Below are 20,142 nucleotides of genomic sequence, written 5' to 3'. Positions count from 1 at the left end.
ATTGTGCTGTTCTATTTTTGTCAACTTTGTAAATGAATTTTATAATGCCAGTGCTGATGGCCCACCTTCTCCAGAGAACCCAGGGACTTGTCAAACAGACTGCTCTGTGTTACAGCATTGGCACTTGTTTCCTTGGAATCTGCTGAAAGGCCAAACTACTTTCTCTACGTCCACGACGATGACACTCTCGGTTTGAAACTGTGGGAGGCGAATTCAGCCTTTCATCGAAGAGCCACATTTTTTCACCATCAGGGCCTCTGGATTCCTGGTTACAGTGCTTTTGAGTTATACTGCAAGAAAGGCTTTTTCATCACATTGACAGATTCTAGTGCCAAAGCATCAAAATATGATGATTCTGAAGAATTTAAACAATTAAGCAGCTTCAGCATAGAAGGTATGTTTCCTGAGATCTTCAAATACAGATTAAGTAGATAATTTAAATAATGGCAGAATATTTATTAGGTTTTAATTTAAAAATCATTTTTAATGTGTATAATTAGTCATATGACCTTTTATGACCTTAGTAAGTTTCTTAACTTCTCTGTCCCTCAGTTTACACATCTGTAAAATGGGAGAAATAATGATACCTACTTTATAGGGTTATTGTATTGTATAAGTTAATGTGGTACTGTTTAGTATAGCCTTAAATGATGTTATTTTTTTATGATTGCCTCAATGATTACTTTCATTGCTGGCTGGGCTTTGGAAATAGAGCTTACCTATATCTCCATGTTGTCTAGTTTTGTATCTACTTTTTCTTTCATAGAAGGCAACTTCTCATATAGTCTGATTCTTAATGATAAAGACAATGGGTTTATCTCTGTTCTTTGAATGCTATGGAGTCTGGTTCCACTGACCTCTAGAAGATGTTTCTGGTTCAGCAGAATCCTGGTCTTATTTCTAGAGATCCTTACAGTTTTATAGCTATTGAATTTTCTAAATTTCAGAGAGGAATCCTCACTGCCTCATCCAGTGTTTAAAAGTCATGCTTTATTTTCAAAACCTAAGTGCTCAATATCTGCCTTGGGTCTCCCAAACAAATTTTTTTCATTCTAACCAACTCTTCTAAGTCAGTCTAAGAGAGCTAATCATTTACCTTTTTTGTTGTTGTTATTGCGGATAAATTTCTATATATCTCTTTGGATTTTAGAAAATTCAAACTGAGCTTCAAATTTTTGCCTGTTGAATGGGGTTCCTGGACTCATGAGAAAAAGAGGCACTGACATGCCTATACAACATTCTATAGAATGAGTGTGATATTTTTACTTGAATTTACTTAACACCTGAATTTTGCAAGCCTCTATTTCCCCTCCAATATGCAAATCTGCTCCATTAGAACCAGACCCAGTGGCCCTACCTGAGCTTGGGACAATTGCAGCCAACAGCATCATCAAAATCTCAGAAAATCATCTTTGTGGGCTTCCCAAACCTAGGAGACACTAGGGGTTTGTTCTAGTCTTGGAACCAACCTTCTCTCATGACCCATGATTCTAGTAACGCAGGTCTAACGATTATCTTAATATTTATTTATTCATTCATTTATTTTTAATTGTGATAAGGAAAAAATTTTTTTTATAACTTTTATTGAGATACAGTTAACATACAATAAACTGCATATATTTACAGTGTACAATTTGGTATCCCAGGCTCCCAATTCATTCCCCCCCAACCCTCCCCGCTTTCCCCACTTGCTGTCCATATGTTTGTTCTCTACACCTGTGTCTCTATTTCTGCCTTGCAAACCGGTTGATCTGTACCATTTTTCTATATTCTGCATATATGTGTTAATATATGATATTTGTTTTTCTTTCTGACTCACTTCACTCTGTATGACAATCTCTAGGTCCATCCATGTCTCTACAAATGTCCCAGTTTCATTGCTTTTTACAGCTGAGTAATATTCCATTGTATATATGTACCACATCTTTTTTATCCATTCATCTGTTGATGGACATTTAGGTTGCTTCCATGTCCTGGCTATTGTAAATAGTGCTGCAGTGAACATTGGAGTGCATGTGTCTCTTTGAATTATGGTTTTCTCTGGGTATATGCCCAGTAGTGGGAGTGCTGGGTCATATGGTAACTCTATTTTTAGTTTTTCAAGGAACCTCCATACTGTTCTCCATAGTGGCTGTATCAATTTACATTCCCACCAACAGTGCAAGAGCGTTCCCTTTTCTCCACACCCTCTCCAGCATTTACTGTTTGTAGATTTTCTGATGATGCCCATTCTAACTGGTATGAGGTGATACCTCATTGTAGTTTTGATTTGCATTTCTCTAATAATTAGTGATGTTGAGCAGTTTTTCATGTGCCTCTTGGCCATCTGTATGTCTTCTTTGGAGAAATGCCTGTTTAGGTCTTCTGCCCATTTTTTGATTGGGTTGTTTGTTTTTTTTGATTTTGAGCTGGATAAACTGTTTATATATTTTGGAGATTAATCCTTTGTCTGTTGATTCGTTTGCAAATATTTTCTCCCATTCTAAGGGTTGTCTTTTTGTCTTGCTTATAGTTTCCTTTGCCGTGCAGAAGCTTTGAAGTTTCATTAGGTCCCTCCCACTTATTTATTTTTGTTTTTATTTCCATTACTCTAGGGGGTGGATCAAAAAAGATCTTGCTGTGATTTACGTTGAAGAGTGTTCTTCCTGTGTTTCCTCTAGGAGTTTTATAGTGTCTGGCCTTACATTTAGGTCTTTAACCCATTTTGAGTTTATTTTTGTGTATGATGTTAGGGAGGGTTCTAATTTCATTCTTTTACACGTAGCTGTCCAGTTTTCCCAGCACCACTTATCGAAGAGGCTGCCTTTTCTCCATTATCTATCCTTGCCTCTGATTATCTTAATATTTAGATGCATAGATGTCTTCTAGACAGCCTTCTTTTCCTTCTCATACCTTGGAATTGAATTCTTTATCCAAAATCCAAGAAACACAACCTGTTTCCTGGGCTTTCTCCCTTATGGAGCTCTTGGCTTCAGAGATAGTTTTGGACTGCTGCCAAAGGCCTGGTCTATGATGTGGGAAGGGGAAAATATTAGCAGAGTTTCCAGGAGAAAATCAATCAAGGAAGGTTTTTATAACTGCAAGCATGTATTATTAAAACCTATTCATTCATTTTTGTCATCAAATAATACTTACCACGTACAAGGCAATGAGCTAAATTCTGTGAGAAGAACAAAGGAGTGTTCTCCTCAAGTCTGATGTTAGGCAGTGTGTCTTTGGCCTTGCCATTTTTCTAATTGTTTGACTTTGGCAAGTCACTTGTCTCCTGTTAGCCTCAATTTCTTCATTTATAAAATGGAGATAATACCCACTCCACAGGGTTGTTGCAAGGATAAGATAAAATGATGAACAAAAAGTTATTTTGCAAAAATTAAAATTCCAAACAAGTGTATGCTATTATCATGATATGTAGATCAATAAACCCCTAGTAAACATAAAGAAAGGAAGAAGATTTAGAATTTTCCTTGGCCTCCATCTCTCGCTTTTTTAAATATTTGAAGATAAACTAACATTTTGATATTTGAGCATGAAATGCTTTGATTACCAAGCAATTACAAGGCTCTCCCCCCAGCCCTGTCTTTTCCATAGCATTGTAATCAAAGAAGGATCAAACCCTAAATTTTACTGTCATAAATCATTATTTTTCAAGCTGTCCACTAAAAATATACACAATCTAAATTTCATTTTTCTCCAGAAATGCAGGCAGCAGTGCCTTACAGGAGGATGTGTGAATGGAGATACGAACCTTGTGCCACTCCCTGTTTTAAAACGTGTAGTGACCCTGAAGCACTAGCGTGCAAATTTCTTCCACCGTAAGTCATGTTTAACCATTAATTGACAGATTCTAGCATTAGTAGATTCTGGTCTCAGTGATTTTTTTTAGATTAAAAAAATTCTCAAAAATAATTTGTTCTAGGTACTCATTCATGAATTTATTTCGTTTTATTCACACAATAGTTATTGAGTGTCTGCTATAGGCCAGCAATTCTTCTAGCTGCTAGGGATACACTACTGGACAAAGTGTTTACCTTCTGTAGCTTACACATTTTGTTGCAATGAGGCAGAGAATGAAAAATGAAAATGTAAATATATAATGCAATATATTGTTAGATGGACTCATGTATTATGGAGAAAAATAAAGGAAGGGAAGGGAAGCAGGGAGCATAGGCAGGTGTGTGTGTGTTTGCTCCTGAATACAGGGTGGTCAGAGAGGAACGGGCTGACAAGGCGACATCCAGTAAGAGACGTGAAGGAAGTGAGGGGCTAGCCACGTAGGTATCTGGCGAAAGAGCCTTGCAGTCTGAGGCAAGTGTAAAGGTCCTGGGATGGGAATGTGTTTGGTGTATTTGAGGATGAGCAAGGAGGCCACTTAGTTGGAGCAAAGTGAACAAACTTGAGAGAGGTAGGAGAAGAGACCAGAGAAACATGGTGGAGGGCAAATCATATAGGGCCTTGTAGCCTGTTGTGAGGATTTTGTCTTTTTCTCTGAGTGATGTCCTGCTGTATTTTGGGCAGAGAAGTGACATGATCCTTTACAATGTTTACACTGGCTATTGCACTGACTTTTGGAAAGGGGAAGAACAAGGGCAGAACTGGGCAGTAATACACACAAGACATGAAGGGGATTTAACTAGGTTGGTAGCCCTGGAGGTTATGTGGGAAGTGAACAGATTCTGGGTATATTTTGGACTTAGGGCTATAAAGGATGCTGATAGATTTAATGTCAATTATGAAAGAAAGAGGAGTTAAGGACTCCAGGTCTCAGCATTTTGTAGGTTTCAGAATCATATGAAATCACTATTTTTTTGTGGTCAAAACTGGTCAAATATCAACAAACCTGAATGATTCGATTTAATGGAAGGGCTGAGTTGCCATTTACTGAGATAAGGAAGATGTTAGGAGGAGCGGCTTGGAGGAAAAGTCAGGAATTTGGTTTTGAGGATTTTAAATTTGAGACTGAAAATTGTGCATTGGATTTGGTGATCTGGAAAATAGGCAGAGGCAACATGGAGATAAGCAATGTAAGAGCTTTTTTTTTTAAAGGAATTTTGTTGTAAAGGAGAACAGAGAAATGCAACAGTAGTAGGAGGGAATATTTTTAAAAGAATCATTTTCCATTAGTCATTTATGAGCTTCTGCTCCACAACAAACACTGCACTACAAAAGGTTCTGACATATAAATAAATAAGATGGAGCCCCTACTGCAAGGAGCTCACAGTCTTTAGGAAGAAGACAGGAACAATAGCAGATAATTGACAATACAGGGGAAAGAGGGCTGGAGGAATAACCACTATAGCAACTAGCACATTGAAGTATTTGCAGCATGACACACACTGTGCTAAGTGATATAAAATCAGGAATCTCATTATTCCCGTTTTCAGAAGAGAAAACAAACCAAGGCACAGAGAAATTAAGCAACTTGCCTCAGACCACACAGTTTGCAGGCAGCAGACCCAGAGTTTGAACAACTACATCCTGCTGGGTAATAAGTGCTATAGAAACAAAGAGAAGGAAATGATATTTCTGTTTATTTTCTTAAGAATAAAAACAGCCAATTCTTTCTGAAAAGAAGTCTTCAGCATTCCCTGGGACCCCTCACATTCACAAACCTATTTCCTGTCTCTACCGGGAGCCATCAGGAAGAGCGGGAGTAAGAGGGGCCCCATCGGTAGAAGAGCACATCAGGGAGGAAGAAGGGAAGAGGGGGCAAGGCCAGCCCTGGACTGGGGAGGAAATGGAGCTATATTTTGAAGTGGCCTTTGGCTAGTTTATTTCTTGTGCCATTCCCAGTCTCCAGGGTGGCTGAACCCACATCCTCAGTGCTTCCATTGTTTGGTCTGTAGCGCCCTTGAAGTTTCTTTTTCGGTATGGTTAGAATGCAAGAAGAGACTCAGGATGAGACTTCGCCCCTGCCAAGCTGTTTCTCATCTCTGTCTTCATCAGTATTTCCTTTCTCCTTCTTCCCGTTCCTTGGGCTGAGGCACCTCATTATGGCTCCTCCTGGTCCTTGCAGTCCTGAGGGGAGACTCGAGGACTGAGTTGGCATGTCAGCATAGCCCTGCACCCCTCCTCCAAGTCCCCAACAGAGCCACCACACTTGCTCTGGATGATTTCAGTTTCTGGCACTTAGCACGTGTTGAAAATAAAAATATCTAGTGGAAATGAGAGCTTTTATGAGCAAAGATGCCAACTAGCATACCACAGAGCCCATACGTAAGTAGAGTTGTTCCTATTATGTAATATACCTATTATAAGAACTGTTCTGCATCTAAGGCATATTTATGAGTCAGAAGTCGACTAGATTGGACCCTGCTGTGTGCAACATGACAACATTTTAAAGGAACAAGCTATTGCGTTGATATTTGGAAGATATTTTAAAAGGATAGCTGTGTTTTTGACTTGCATAAAGCAATTGCAAAATGATTGAGTTGCATAAAAAATGATGTTTATTTAATTTGAGGATAACGAACTGGCCTTAGTATTTTCAGTAATCTAGTAACTTTACTTTTTCTGTTTTGCTTGACAGAGTTTAGAGTAGGATAGGAAGATCTTATACTGGTTAAAATTTTATTATTTAAGTTCATTTTGTGAAATAAATAATTGGTCTTGTAAGCTGAGCTGTTAATGTTTTTTAAAAAAATTTGTGAAGGAAGTATCCAAGAGATGGCCAAAGGGTCTCCTGTTGAAAGAGAAATTAGCTTTTTTTGGTTCTGGATTTCTTCCGTGAACAAGTGCCCTCTGGTGGCAACACATGCCCCTATGTCAAGTTAATTCATTTCCACACTAAATTGGAAAGGGGCTGTGAGTATTTTTGGTCCAATATTTTTTACTTATAGATAAGGCAATTGGAAATGTTTTACAATATTAAAAGTAATATGGTAGCCTGCAGATAAGCAATATTTGATTATTTGATAGGCGGATAAGCAAGCCTTTTAAAAACTATATGTACCAAAAAAAAAAAAAAAAGGGCTTCCTAGGTGGCGCAGTGGTTAAGAATCCGCCTGCCAATGCAGAGGTCACGGGTTTGATCCCAGCTCCAGGAAGATCCCACATGCCGCAGAGCAACTAAGCCCGTGTGCCAAAAAAAAAAAAAAAAAAAAAAAAAAACTATATGTACATTAATTCTCTCTAGTATGTATGACTCTCATAATTGGTTGTACATGAAGGATATATTTCTTTTGAATCAGAATAAATGGGACTCTGAGCCCCAGCTGGATAAGAAGGAAGATTTAATCTCAGTCATTATCTTGGCTTCACTCAGAGGAAAAACATTCAGGGTGGTCCTGCCTGCTTTTGGCACACTATTCCCAAGCCCATGCGTCTTGAAATTTGGGCCTCTCGATTGGTCACGTGCCACACAGAAGACCAGATGTTTGGGGGCTTGAAATTGAGTCTCCTTAGGCTCACATACAGCCGTCTCCTCCCAGAGCACTGCTGCTGTTCTGGGCACAGGCCCTGAGGCTCTTGACAGCGGCAGCCGCTGCCATCCCCGGCTCCCTGCCCTCAAGGAAGAGCAACCGTGTCTCCCCTGCATCTCTGCCGCCCAGAGACTTCTACTTACTGTTCAGCGACGTCAGGGCTTAATAACAGGCAGGGAGAGCCACTGAACATTCTGTTCTTGTGCTACCAACATCCTTAGGAGTATTCGAAGAATGTGTCTATCTGCTTATACGTGGGGGAGTATAGGAAAGTAACAGTATAATGAATACAGAGAAAAATCACGAGTGATTCTTCTGCATTTCCACTAATTTATAGAACACGGCCTTAGTGTATCCCAAACGTAAGTGTATGTTTTGAATGTTCTGTGTTCAAATTCTGCCTCAATCATGAATATTGCTTTATCATCCTCTAGCTTGTGATTCACACAATGAGGTATGATGGAATAATAACAAATGGCACAGTCCTTAGTGCTTGACAAGGAGAATAGAAGAATTTTAGGAAAACTGTATCTTAGTTGCATATATTAAATGTAATATATTTTTATATTAAAAGTTTTTCTTACTTTAATTTTTTTTCATGTAAAGAGTTGAAGGATGCTTGCCGTACTGCCCTAAAAATATGATCCTAGATGAAGTCACTCTCAAATGTGTTTATCCAGAAGACTGTAAGTGTGAACCTTACTTAATTTATTCTGAAAAGTAAAATACTTGAATATTTTTATATGGTGGCAAATGATTACAAACAGCAGTTTTAGACAGATAATAAACCTTCATAAGATTCTTCTTCATTGTCCTTTTCAAAGTCTTTTTGTTATGAATTACTTTTTAAACCATGTAAGTCTTTCCTCTAACATTCCTCCTGCATCCTCTCTCCCAAAACATTTTCCTTAAAGTTAAGCATCCTTATATGAACTTTGTGGGCTTCACTTTAAGAAAAACAGATTAAAGAAGAGTATCTTTGTTTCTTTGTAGGCATACCTCTGATTCCCACAGAACCAGCATTAATTTCACCTGGTGAGCCATCTCTACCCACATTTACAGGTATTTTTACAATTTTAGACTCTAAACTTAGCATTATGTAATTTAAATCTTGGCACACTTAACAGCTGCTGGTGTTAGTACTATCTCATCCACTAGAGAACCCAGCAGTCACTTTTGTCTCACTAAGTAGCTGTTCACTGGATCAACAAGCCACATTTTCAGAATGGCTTCTGCATTTGGTCCACCTCTGTCCCATTTCAGTTAGTATAGATAAGAAGAACTTCCCTCACATTTTTGCCTAGAATTTAGCTTTTAATAAATCCTGATTAAATTTTTACAGTGACTAAGTTGACACTGAAGAGACTTTAAGGCAAATGAAGTCATCCGTTAAGCACTTTTATTCTCATTCCTGTGTTCTCGCCCAGCCTCTGGAGGAGGCGTTGTGGGCTCAGACCCTCACTTCACTCCCACACTGTGAAACTCGCCTCAGGAAAGGACTGAACAAATCCACTCACAGTGAGGCTTGACAGACTTAATGTATGATATCTCCTGAGGTTATAATTTAGAAAAATGCAGATATTTATTCTTTTAATTTGTTTGACAAGCTTTAACTGAGTGTCAACACTGCCAGGCACAGTCCTGACACTGGGGGTGGCGAGGGGGGGAGGAAGGGAGAATGGTGAATGAGTCACAGCCCCAACCCTAGAACAGCTAATAGTCCACAGGCTGTTGTGGTATTACAATAGGAGTAAGTACAAGCAGTAAGCAGGAGGGGTCTTATACTTATTTTGGAGGTGTGGTCAGTGTGGGTATTTTGGAGGTGTTGTCTCAGTTGGGTAACAGAAGGTCGGGGTAGATGGCTAGGAGATGGAAGAAGTGTGTGCGTGTGCAGAGGCCTGGAACTGAGAGGGAACCTGTCACACAGAGGGGCTTCAAGCAGGTCAGTGCAGCCTGAGAGTGCAGCGTGGGGGAATTGTGCCAAGAGATGGGGTGGAAGAGATTTTTAGAGGCCAGATCACAAACGGTCCGTGATAGGAAACTTGGATTTTTTTTTTTTCTGAAGGCCATGGCAAACCATTGGAGAATTTTAATAAGTCCTGTAACATCTTCCAAATATTAGTATCACTACAATCATCACTACTACTCCCATTCTTAATAGCTGCCATTTACTGAATACTTACTATGTGTCAGGCATTGGAGTAAGGACTTTGCATGTAATCTTTATGAGAATGCTATGAGAAGGGTCTTGTTATCATCACGGTAGAGATGAGGAATTACTCTACTGCTGTGAAATTTTAGGCATCAGTGAATTTAATATAGTTTAAAGCATATTTTTAGAGGGGCTGGTGGTATTTTCTCTACGTTGTTTAATCTAGGAAGTGAATAAGTCTAGAATAACACTGCATGTACTAAATCTGGGACATACGCTGTTAATTCCTCTAAGTACCACTGTCTACTTTGCATTCTGTAATATCCCCCCAAATCAGTAGTCACTGTATATTTTAAACATCTAAAGCAACTTAGAGGCGTCCTAGGTGGCGCAGTGGTTAAGAATCTGCCTGCCAATGCAGAGGTCACTGGTTCGATCCCAGCTCCAGGAAGATCCCACATGCCGCGGAGCAACTAAGCCCGTGTGCCAAAAAAAATTAAAAAAATAAAATAAAATAAATAAAACGACTTAGAGTACCATGGTCAATATATAGGGGAGACAGATTTTACTCCATGACCCTCAGGAGGAAGGAAACTACCCTGTAAAATTATTTTTATTTGTAAGTAATATGATCGTCTATACAGATTATTCTAAAGAATCCACTAAAACCTGTTAGCACTAATTAATGAGCAAATAGCAATAAATCAGCAAACTTGCAGAAAAAAAGTAAACTAAAATCAATTGTGTTTCTGTGTACTAGCAATGAACAATCTAACAATGAAATGGAGAAAGCAATTCTATTTACAGTAACATAAAAATATGTAGGAATACATTTAGCAAAAAAAGTGTATGACGTGTGATGAAAACTACAAAACATTATTGAAAGAATTAAGAAGATCAAAATAAATGGAAAGTCATCTCATGTTCCTGGAAGACTTAATATTGCTAAAATGACAATACTCCCAAATTTGATTTACAGATTTAATGCATTCCCTATTGAAATCTGAGTTACTTCTTTGTAGAAATTGACAAACTGACTCTACATTCATATGGAAATGCAGGGAACCTAGAATAACCAAAACAATCTTGAAAAAGGACAAAGTTGTAGGACTCATACTTTCCAATTTAAAACTTACTATAAAGCTATAGTTATCAAGACAAGCTTGATTGTTATAATTCTACCCCCAGACAGTGCTTACAACCCATTGATGATTTTAGAAAACAATGGACTACTTAATTGCTGAGACCATTCAAACCCCCAGTTATCAGAATTTTCCATGACTCTGTGCTTGCTCTGGGCTGAAACTTTGACTTCTGCTACTTTACTCATAATGAAGATACTTAAGTCTGTAAAAATATCATATTCTCTAGAAGATACAACATCTAATATATTATGAACACTGCTTACAGGACCACGCGATGGGAATTTTTATTCTACTTTATTTTGTAAGTTAGAAACTATAAAGTAAGTACAAAATTTAGATTATTTATGGAATTTATTTAATAAAAAAATAAAAGTTTTCTCTGATGTCATTGTGGTAGGCTGAATAATGGCCCTCCAAAAATGTCCATGTCCCAATCCCCAGAATTTATGAATATGGGACCTTATATGCTAAAGGGACTTTGCAGGTGTGATGAAGTTAAGAATTTTGAGATGGAGAAGTTATGCTGGATTATCCATGTGAGCCCAGTGTAATCACAAAATCTCTTATAAAACAAAGGAGGGTCAGAGTCAGAGAAGTTAACACTTGTCAGACATCGGAACCAACAGGGAAGGAGAAAGGGAGGGAGGGAGAGAAAGGGAGGGAGAGAGAGATTGAGATTTGAAGATATTATTCTGTGGCTTTGAAGGTGAGGGAAGGGACCATGAGTCAAAGTATTCAGGCAATCCACAGCTGGGAAAGGCAAGGAAACAGATTCTTCTGTAGAGGCTCTAGAGGGAATACAGCCCTTGCTGATAATCTTGATTTTAGGACTTCTGGCTTCCAGAACCACAAGATAGTAATTTGGTGATGCTTTAAACCACTAGATTTGTAATAATTTGTTTACAGCAGCCATAGGAAACTAATACAGTCATTTTTAGATGGTATCAGCAATGGACACTGCAATTATAGCTAGATAAAATTTCAACCATTCATTTTGGCACTTCTATAGTCCTTCAGACTTTGAATATTTTAGAGATACTTTTAGTACTAAAAGCTTTGGAAGGTGTCTTACAAATGTGTTTACCAGTCTCATTTTCCCTTTCCATGGATAATTCCTTCACTACACCCACCATCTAGGGTCTCCAATGGTCCACAGCATCATCTATTCTGCTTGCAAGGAAAACATTCTAGAGATTCACCAGGAAATGAATCAACCTCACTACCTATTTTAAAAATGCGTCAAAATTTGTGACTCCTGAGCAATCTTTAGTGATACTATTGATATTTCTACCAGTTCAAACAGTTGTGTTGACACCATCTAAGCAGTGAAGATATTTATAGAATGGTGCTTAAAAGCCAATGCTCTGGAATCAGAATTCCCAAATTTAAATTCTGCCTCTGACACCAGCTTACCTCTCTACACCTTAGTGTCCTTATCTGTAAAATGACATTAGTATTATTATCTACTTCACAGGGTTCTTTTTAGAATTAAGTGAAATAATCTATATAAAATTTCTTAGCATGGTCTCCATCACAAATGAATTTTATATATGATCAATACCACTCCACTAATGGAGGGGACCTCTTCATTTCCTTCAGGTCCAGAAACGATTACTCCAACAGACTTCACTGTGTTTGACATGCTAACACCAACGACGACAGGTTTGGAGTGTGAGGTATGACTGAGTAATCTCTTCAGCTATTGTCATTTCCTTATTCTGTCTATTCACATTTCTGTATCACTATCCAAATGCTATTAACTTTCTTTTAGTACACTCTCTAGTCTTTCTTTGCTAAGTTAAATAAGCATTACATTTTAACAATTGTATTTCCTTAGCTATCAGATATTCTTATTATTAATTAGATTCCGGTCACATTAAGAAAAACAAATAAAATGCAAATGAAGTCTTAAGGATGATTCCTTAATAATAGTAATTGTGTGATAATTAGGTGTAATAATAATTACATGTGATAATTTAATACTTTTATTTATTGATTTATTAATTGGATAGTTTATTAATTTAATAATAAAGTGTGATTCTTTAATAATTCTTTAATGATAGTAATGCTTTGTAATAATAAAGTGTATATTGTGGGCTTCTCTGTGGGCATTCAAAAATATTTATTAAGCAGCTACCGTATGCCAGGCACTGTGCAAGATGACAGATATACTGGTAAGCAAAAAAAATAAGGTCAGTGAATCCCAGAGCTAGTAATTGTCTTGGCTGAGACTTGAGAAATTATCTCTTTACTCCAAATATGCCACTTTTTCTGATAAACCAATGATTTATTCAACCAATATTTATTCAACACTGTTTCTGGCTAGGAACTATTCAGGTACCATAAATAAAACAATATAGAGGCTTCCTAGGTGGCGCAGTGGTTAAGAATCCGCCTGCCAGTGCATGGGACACGGGTTCGAGGAGCAACTAAGCCCGTGTGCCACAACTATTGAGCCTGTGCTTTAGAGCCCATGAGCCACAACTGTTGAGCCCATGTGCTGCAACTACTGAAGCCCATGCGCCTAGAGCTGGTGCTCTGCAACAAGAGAAACCACGGCAATGAGGAGTCTGCGCACCACAACGGAGAGTAGCCCCACTCACCGCAACTAAAAAAGAAAGCCCACGCACAGCAAAAAAAGACCCAACACAGCCAATAAAATAAATAAATAAATAAATTTATTTAAAAAAAAAACACATATAAAAGCAGGCAAAAATTTCTGCTTTTATGGAATTTACATTTTATTGGGTTGTGAAACAGCCAATAAGCAAAATAAATTGCCAAGTTATATGAAACGCTAGAGCTTGCTGCTCAGAAGAAAAATAAAACTATTGTCAATGAAATGATCCTCACTGATAAAGTGACTGTTACTTTAGAGCAAAAAATCTGAAGAAGTTGAGAGAGTGAACCATGCAAAGAACCAGGGCAACAGCATTCCAGGCAGAGGGGCCAGCCAAGTGCAAAGGCCCTGAACTGAGAATGTACCCAACATGTTAAAACAATAAAGGAATAGCAAGGAGGCCATGCAGTAAGTATGGAGTAAAATAGTAGGAAATAAATTAGATTATGTAAGGCCTTGTAGATGATTGTAAAGACTGTGGCTTTCATTTTAAATGACACAAGAAGAAAAAAGGGAGATTTTTGAGTGGTGAAATTACATGATCTGATTTGTTTCAGGATCATTTTAGCTGCTGTGTTGAGAGTAGGGTGTAAAGAGACAATAGAACCAATTAGGAGGCTGCTGAAGGAATTTAGGCAAGAGATCGATGGTGATCTGGACCAGGTGACAGCAGTGGAGATGGTGAGAAATGTCTGGGTTCTGGATCTATTCCGAAGGTAGAGGCTACAGAAGTTGCTGAAGAATTATTGGGTTGGCCCAAAAGTGCCTTTGGTTTTTAAGTAAAAATAAAAGACACATTTTTCATTTTCACCAAGAACTTTATTGAACAACATATTCACCCTGTTGTTCCACTACCTTCTGCCATTTTTCAGGCAACTTCATAATTCCATCTTCCCAAAACTTTTATCTTTTTTTTTTTCAGCTCTTTATTAGAATATAATTGCTTTACACTCTTTCTGAGCAAGGACCTGTTCTAGGTGCCTTTTACAGTCTTCCAGGGAATTGAAATTTTTTCAACTATGAGAATTTTGTAAAGACTGAAATAAATGCAAATCTGAAGGTGCAATGTTTGGTGAATATGGCGGATGAATCAGAACTTCCCAGCCAAGCTGTAACAGTTTTGCCTAGTCATTAAAGAAACATGCAATCTTGTGTTATCCTGATGGAAGATTATGTGTTTTCTGTTGGCTAATTCCAGACACTTTTCATCAAGTGCTGCTTTCAGTTGGTCTAATTGGGAGCAGTACTTGGAATTAATTGTTTGGTTTTCTGGAAGGAATTCATAATAGAAGACTCCCTTCCAATCCCACTATACACAGAAAAAAACAACATCACCGTCTTTGGGTGAAGACCAGCCTGTGGTGTGGTTGGTCTTTTGCTTGCCCCATGATCTCTTCCATTCCACATTATTGTACAAAATCCACTTTTCATCACCCATCACAATTTGTTTTAAAAATGGAACTTTTTCATTATGCTTCAGTAGAGAATCACATGCGAAAATATGGTCAAGAAGGTTTTTTTCGCTTGTGTGGAACCCAAACCTCAAAGAGATGAGCATAACCAAGCTGGTGCAAATGACTTTCAGTGCTTGAGTTGGATATTTTGAGTATGTCAGCTGTCTATCGTGTGGTATAACGTTGATTGTTCTCAATTAGTGTTTCGATTTGATCACTATCAACTTCAACTGGTCTACCCGACTGTGGAGCACTGTCCAGCAAGAAGTGAAACTTCACAAAACACTTTTGACACGTTCAATCAGTCACAGCATCTTCTCCATACACTACACAAATCTTTTTGTGCATTTCAGTTGCATTTTTACCTTTCTTGAAATAATAAAGCATAATAGGCCAAAAATGTTGCTTTTTTCCTTCCATCTTCAATATTAAAATGACTACAGAAAAACTCACCAATTTTGATGTCTTTTTTTTTTAATGTACACTGATATGACAGCTGTCACATACAATCTAACAAAATTGCTTCAAGTGAAGTTAAAGACAACTCAGTGCTACTAGAGCCATCTTACGGAAAAAACTGAACTAACCTTTTGGCCAACCCAAAAGATGTGAGGTTTGAATGAAAAAGAGGCATTAAGGATTCTAAGAGTTTTGCCTTGAACAACTAAAGGATAAAGTTGACATTAATCAGGATGTGGAAATTGTGGGAAGTGAAGGGCTGGGATGGTATAGCCAAGAGGTCAGTTTTGCCATGTAAAGATTAAAATTCCTAATTAGACATCAAAAAGCTATGGACATAGAGATCTGGTGAACACAAGTGAAATTTAGGGCAGAGATCAAGTTAAGATGAAATTTTTGTAATTCTCAGTGGATAAGTGGTATTTAAAATTGTGGGATTATATGAGATTACAAACGGATTGAGTGCAGACAGGGAAAAAAGAAGGGCCACTACAGCTTCAACAGATTGAGAAACAATGACAAACATGCAAAGGATATTAACCACTGAAATAGGCGAAAATGGAGGAGATTGTAGGTTATCTGGAGCCAAGGAAAGAAAATATTAAGGAAGATGGAGTAATAAACTATACTAAATATGTTAATAGGTCAACTTGATGAGGTGTGAGAACTGATCATTGGTGACCTTGTTAAAGATTCTTTCATTAGAGTGGAAGGTATAGATTCTTTAGGTGGTTTAGGTGTTGTTTTGGGGTTTTAGTTTTCTTCTAACTGCTTCATTTTCTTGATTAAATGGAAAGCAAAATCAGTATCTGGGAGTTGATACAACTTTTACACAGAAAATTTTGCAAGTTTGAAATTGACTATTTGCCTACTTTAGGCTTTTAAATTGAGAAGTCCTCACTTAATAGTCTCACTATTTAGAAAATTATTTACCCTCTCTTAACCTTGTTTTTTGTTTTGTTTTTGTTTTTTATCATGTATAACATTGGAATGATAGAAACTGACCCACAAAATTTAGGGAGAATGAAATGAAAAAAGCTACTTTATTAGTGCATGATATATAATAGGTGCTAAATAGATGTTAATTTTTCTTCCTCCATCCCCTGAGATGCAGTATAGAGTAGTGGTCAAGAGCACTGGTTTTCAGAGCAACGATGCCTGAATTTAAGTTCTTACTCTACTATCTACTAGCTATGAAACTCAGGGCAAGTTAATTTGAACTTAAACCTGATTTTCTATCTATTAGAGAAAAATATTAGTTCCTACCTCAGAGGGTATTTTTGTGGGAATAAAATGGACAAATTAGAACAATGTCTGGAGCATAAGTGGTATAATATTTATCATTGCCATAGTTATTATTATAATTTATATAGAATGTAGTTTATAACAAAATCTAGCACATTTATTTTTTATTTATTTATCTAGAAGTCTGTGAGCTATATATAAAAAATAATTTGTAATGAGTCTATCCAGGTGCTGTCAAACTGATATCATATTTGATTTTTTAATGAAATATTTGGATAATATTAAGTTGTAATTTTTTTAAACTGACTTTAACAGGTCTTAATTGTATAGTAGCTTTATATAACATAATATGCAAGGTTGACTGCTACTGTGTAAGTCTGCTTGCAAAACACTAATCTAAACAATTTAGGATAAGACTTCAGTTTGCTCAGAAGTTGGGTATCTAGGCAATTCTGATAAAGAAATCAATATCAAGGTAAAGCTTAAATGAAGTTCATACTGAGTATTTTAGAGAGGATACCTCAACAAAAAGCTGTAGTAAAATTTTAATTGTTCATCTTTCAAAAGCTTTTGTATTTAGGAAATGTACACTATAGGCAAAGTGAATGGGAAACTTAATTAATTTAAAACACTAGTTGAAAATGGAAAAAAATGTATTAATTTTCTTTTTTATTAACAGCCTCAACAATTTGATCCTGTTTATAATTGTAGCCAATATATATGCCTTAATATGGAATGGAAATTGTACAACTGGTCTCTTAATTGCCCAAAGGACTTGGAAATGCCTGATTGTGGTTTCCGGGGAAGACCTGTTCAAGTGAACACTGATATCTGCTGCCCTGAGTGGGAATGTCCATGTAAGTTTGCATTTCTTACATAGCAATCAATTTTTAATCAAGGGGAGATTGTTATTTTTTTGAAGTAATCACGTCATCAAGCCCCATAAATCATTTGATTTATGATTTTGGTTCCCAATAACTTTTAGAGTTGCTTTTTGTCAAACATAATAAGACTAAAGATGTTTTTAAAGGAGCAGTTATTACTATAATACAAATAATTAGTTAATAGACTAAATTTACTCTCTACCACTTTTTAGGTCGGTGTTCCATGTTGTCAGAACTCAGCATTATTACATTTGATGGAAATAATGCAGCTTTGTATAGTATGGCTTCTTATATCTTAGTAAGAATTCCTGGGGAAGTTATAGTTGCTCATATTGAAAAATGTTCCATGAATCAGGTAAGTCATAATCTATTCTTTTGTCATTTCTTCATAAATCTAGTAGCTGAAGTATGACACAGCATTAGGTATTCCCAGAGTAAGAAGGGATTCAACAACTCACTAAGATTTATCTTCTGGTACTTAAAACAAAATGTGTTTCACGTGAATATACCTACAGGCATATAATATTAATCTAAATAATGCTTTTAAAAGTCAAGTAATATATTTTTTTAAAGTGTTTTTTCTTTATACTTTTTTTCAGAATGGAAACTCATTTAAAAAGCTAGTGAGTATTTGCAAAATGTTTAGTAAATTCTTTCTGTTTGTTGCTAAAATTATGTTTAACTCCATAAAGTTTCAATTCTTTTTTTCAAATTAAGGCTTCTTCTGGAAGAATCTCTGGACTTTGTTTTAAGAAGTTAAATTTGACCACATCTCTACATAAAGTACTTGTCAATCGGGCAGCAAGAAAGGTAGGAACACAAAGTTAAAACATATCCTCACAATAGAGGAAATTGAGAAATTATATAAGCGCAGTTATTTCCAAAAAGAGGGGAAATGAAACGTATCAGTGGATTTTTATTGCTACAATGTCTAATCATTCTTTTCGTGGACAGTTTAAAATGTGTTTCATACTATTATTATGTCTCCTGCCATACATGCCAACTGTTGCAAATGTTTCTCCCCTTTTGAGGTTAACTGAATCAGCCATGTTAGACATGCTAAAGATCTCTTGGGTGATGTGAGTGGCCAAGCTTCTTAGTGTCACAGTTAATGTTTAGTGTTTCAAATTAGACAAAGTGGAAATGATGTGAAAGAGAAGATCGTAGGTTGTGAAGAGTAGCAGCCAAGAATACCCGAATGAAGACCACTGAGAGAAAAACAGATGGAAAAAGTAGTTGTGGAATGTTGACACCATTAATTAAGTGATAGCTAAAATAAGAAAAAAAGAAGAGATATTTAAATTTATAGAAATAAACTGAAGAAGAGCAATGCATCATTAAAAAGTTGGAAAGGAGCCATTTGATTTTAAAGAAAAAACCTTTATCCCAAGGAATTATATTTACCAGATAGGAGTGAGTTATAACCTGGGTGCTTCACCCAGATCTACGTGGGTCTCTCAAAAATATAAGAAAATAACATATAAAGGGTTTGCTCAAAATGGCTGAGACGTTATATGCTTTCTGGAAATAATTTGGTCTTTTAGCACAGGCCATAGATTCTGGACTGGAAACAGTGTTAAAGCGAGCCTAAAATACAGTAAGTATCAGAAAGTTTAATTTTAAGTCAAACTTAAAATATATGAATGTGTCACTTTTTTGGACACTAGAATTTCTATATATACCTTTGATTTTAATGAGGTTGATATACTAACAGGAAGTGGGTGGGAAATAAACTCAAACCTGATCAGTGCCGTTGTTGTGAACACTTAGGTGGATACTTATTTTTGGCCTCAGCTGAACTGATGGCTGGTCATGTATTCAGTTGAAATTTATTCACTTAAAAAATCATTTAGTGAGTTTATGTGATAAAATGACACAGGTCCCGATCTGAAGTAACTTGCAGTTGTGTGTGGGGTGCATAAATGTAATTATTTGCCAATTAAAAGGCAGCAGGAGCTATAGTGATAGAGCGACAACCAAGATATCATGGAAACAGAGATGAGTCATTTAAATGCGGTTTATAGGAAGGAGGGTCAAGCAGATATTTTTAGAGGAGGTGACACATAAGATAAATCTTAAAGAATAAATAGAAATTAACCAGGCAAAGAAGGATGTTTCAGCTTGAGGCTGGAAGTATGAGTAAGATATAAAGAGATTGGATGGTTAGTCAGGTATAACTCTGAGAAATTTACCACTAGTTGCAGCTCATGGTTCCATGTCATCATTGTTATTTAAAGCACTGTTTTCAAAGTAAAATCCTTGGGTTCCTTATATTAGTATTACCAAGAAAACCTGTTAAAAATACAAAACATAGAATCCAATCCAAACCCTGGAAGTAGAATTTATGGAAATCTTAATCTTTACCAAGCTTCACAGATGGTTGTAATGAACATTATAATTAAACAAACACTGATTTGGAAGATCAAATAGAGAACCCAGATTAAAGAAAACATCCTGAAAAAAACCTTTATCATCTTAAATTTATATTAGGAGGTAATGGTGTAATCAACATACATGGGGGAAACATAAAAAATCATATATAACTTAGAAGAAAGGTTTTGAAGAAAAAAGGCAATGAGGTTAGAACAAATATTGAATATAGCAAAACAGCAAAAGAACAATAAAAGAACTTAGGAGTTGTGAGAAACTGTGGCAGCCACAAAGAAATACATTTTTAAACACTTAAAAATAATTTATGTTAAATCAAAAGAAATGGAATAATCTGAATTCTCCAAATTTTTATGAGTGTATATTAAAACATAAAC

At 36.5% G+C, this 20,142-nt stretch overlaps 1 protein-coding gene across 2 annotated transcripts in view; it reads left to right on the top strand.

Moving 5' to 3' along the window:
- Nucleotides 1-20,142, top strand: part of OTOGL (otogelin like) — a 142,915-nt gene that overhangs the window by 88,774 nt on the left and 33,999 nt on the right. For both annotated transcript variants that reach the window (XM_057742453.1, XM_057742452.1), the window contains 9 exons: nucleotides 116-394; nucleotides 3,695-3,812; nucleotides 8,025-8,104; nucleotides 8,412-8,480; nucleotides 12,315-12,391; nucleotides 17,173-17,350; nucleotides 17,590-17,732; nucleotides 17,977-18,000; nucleotides 18,095-18,187. In XM_057742453.1, the coding sequence (XP_057598436.1) occupies nucleotides 116-394; nucleotides 3,695-3,812; nucleotides 8,025-8,104; nucleotides 8,412-8,480; nucleotides 12,315-12,391; nucleotides 17,173-17,350; nucleotides 17,590-17,732; nucleotides 17,977-18,000; nucleotides 18,095-18,187 (1,061 nt within the window). The remainder of the gene's footprint in view (nucleotides 1-115; nucleotides 395-3,694; nucleotides 3,813-8,024; nucleotides 8,105-8,411; nucleotides 8,481-12,314; nucleotides 12,392-17,172; nucleotides 17,351-17,589; nucleotides 17,733-17,976; nucleotides 18,001-18,094; nucleotides 18,188-20,142) is intronic.

The sequence above is a fragment of the Hippopotamus amphibius genome, chromosome 7, assembly GCF_030028045.1.
Source record: "Hippopotamus amphibius kiboko isolate mHipAmp2 chromosome 7, mHipAmp2.hap2, whole genome shotgun sequence".
NCBI lineage: Eukaryota > Metazoa > Chordata > Mammalia > Artiodactyla > Hippopotamidae > Hippopotamus > Hippopotamus amphibius.
This window is presented reverse-complemented; position numbering and strand designations above follow the sequence as displayed.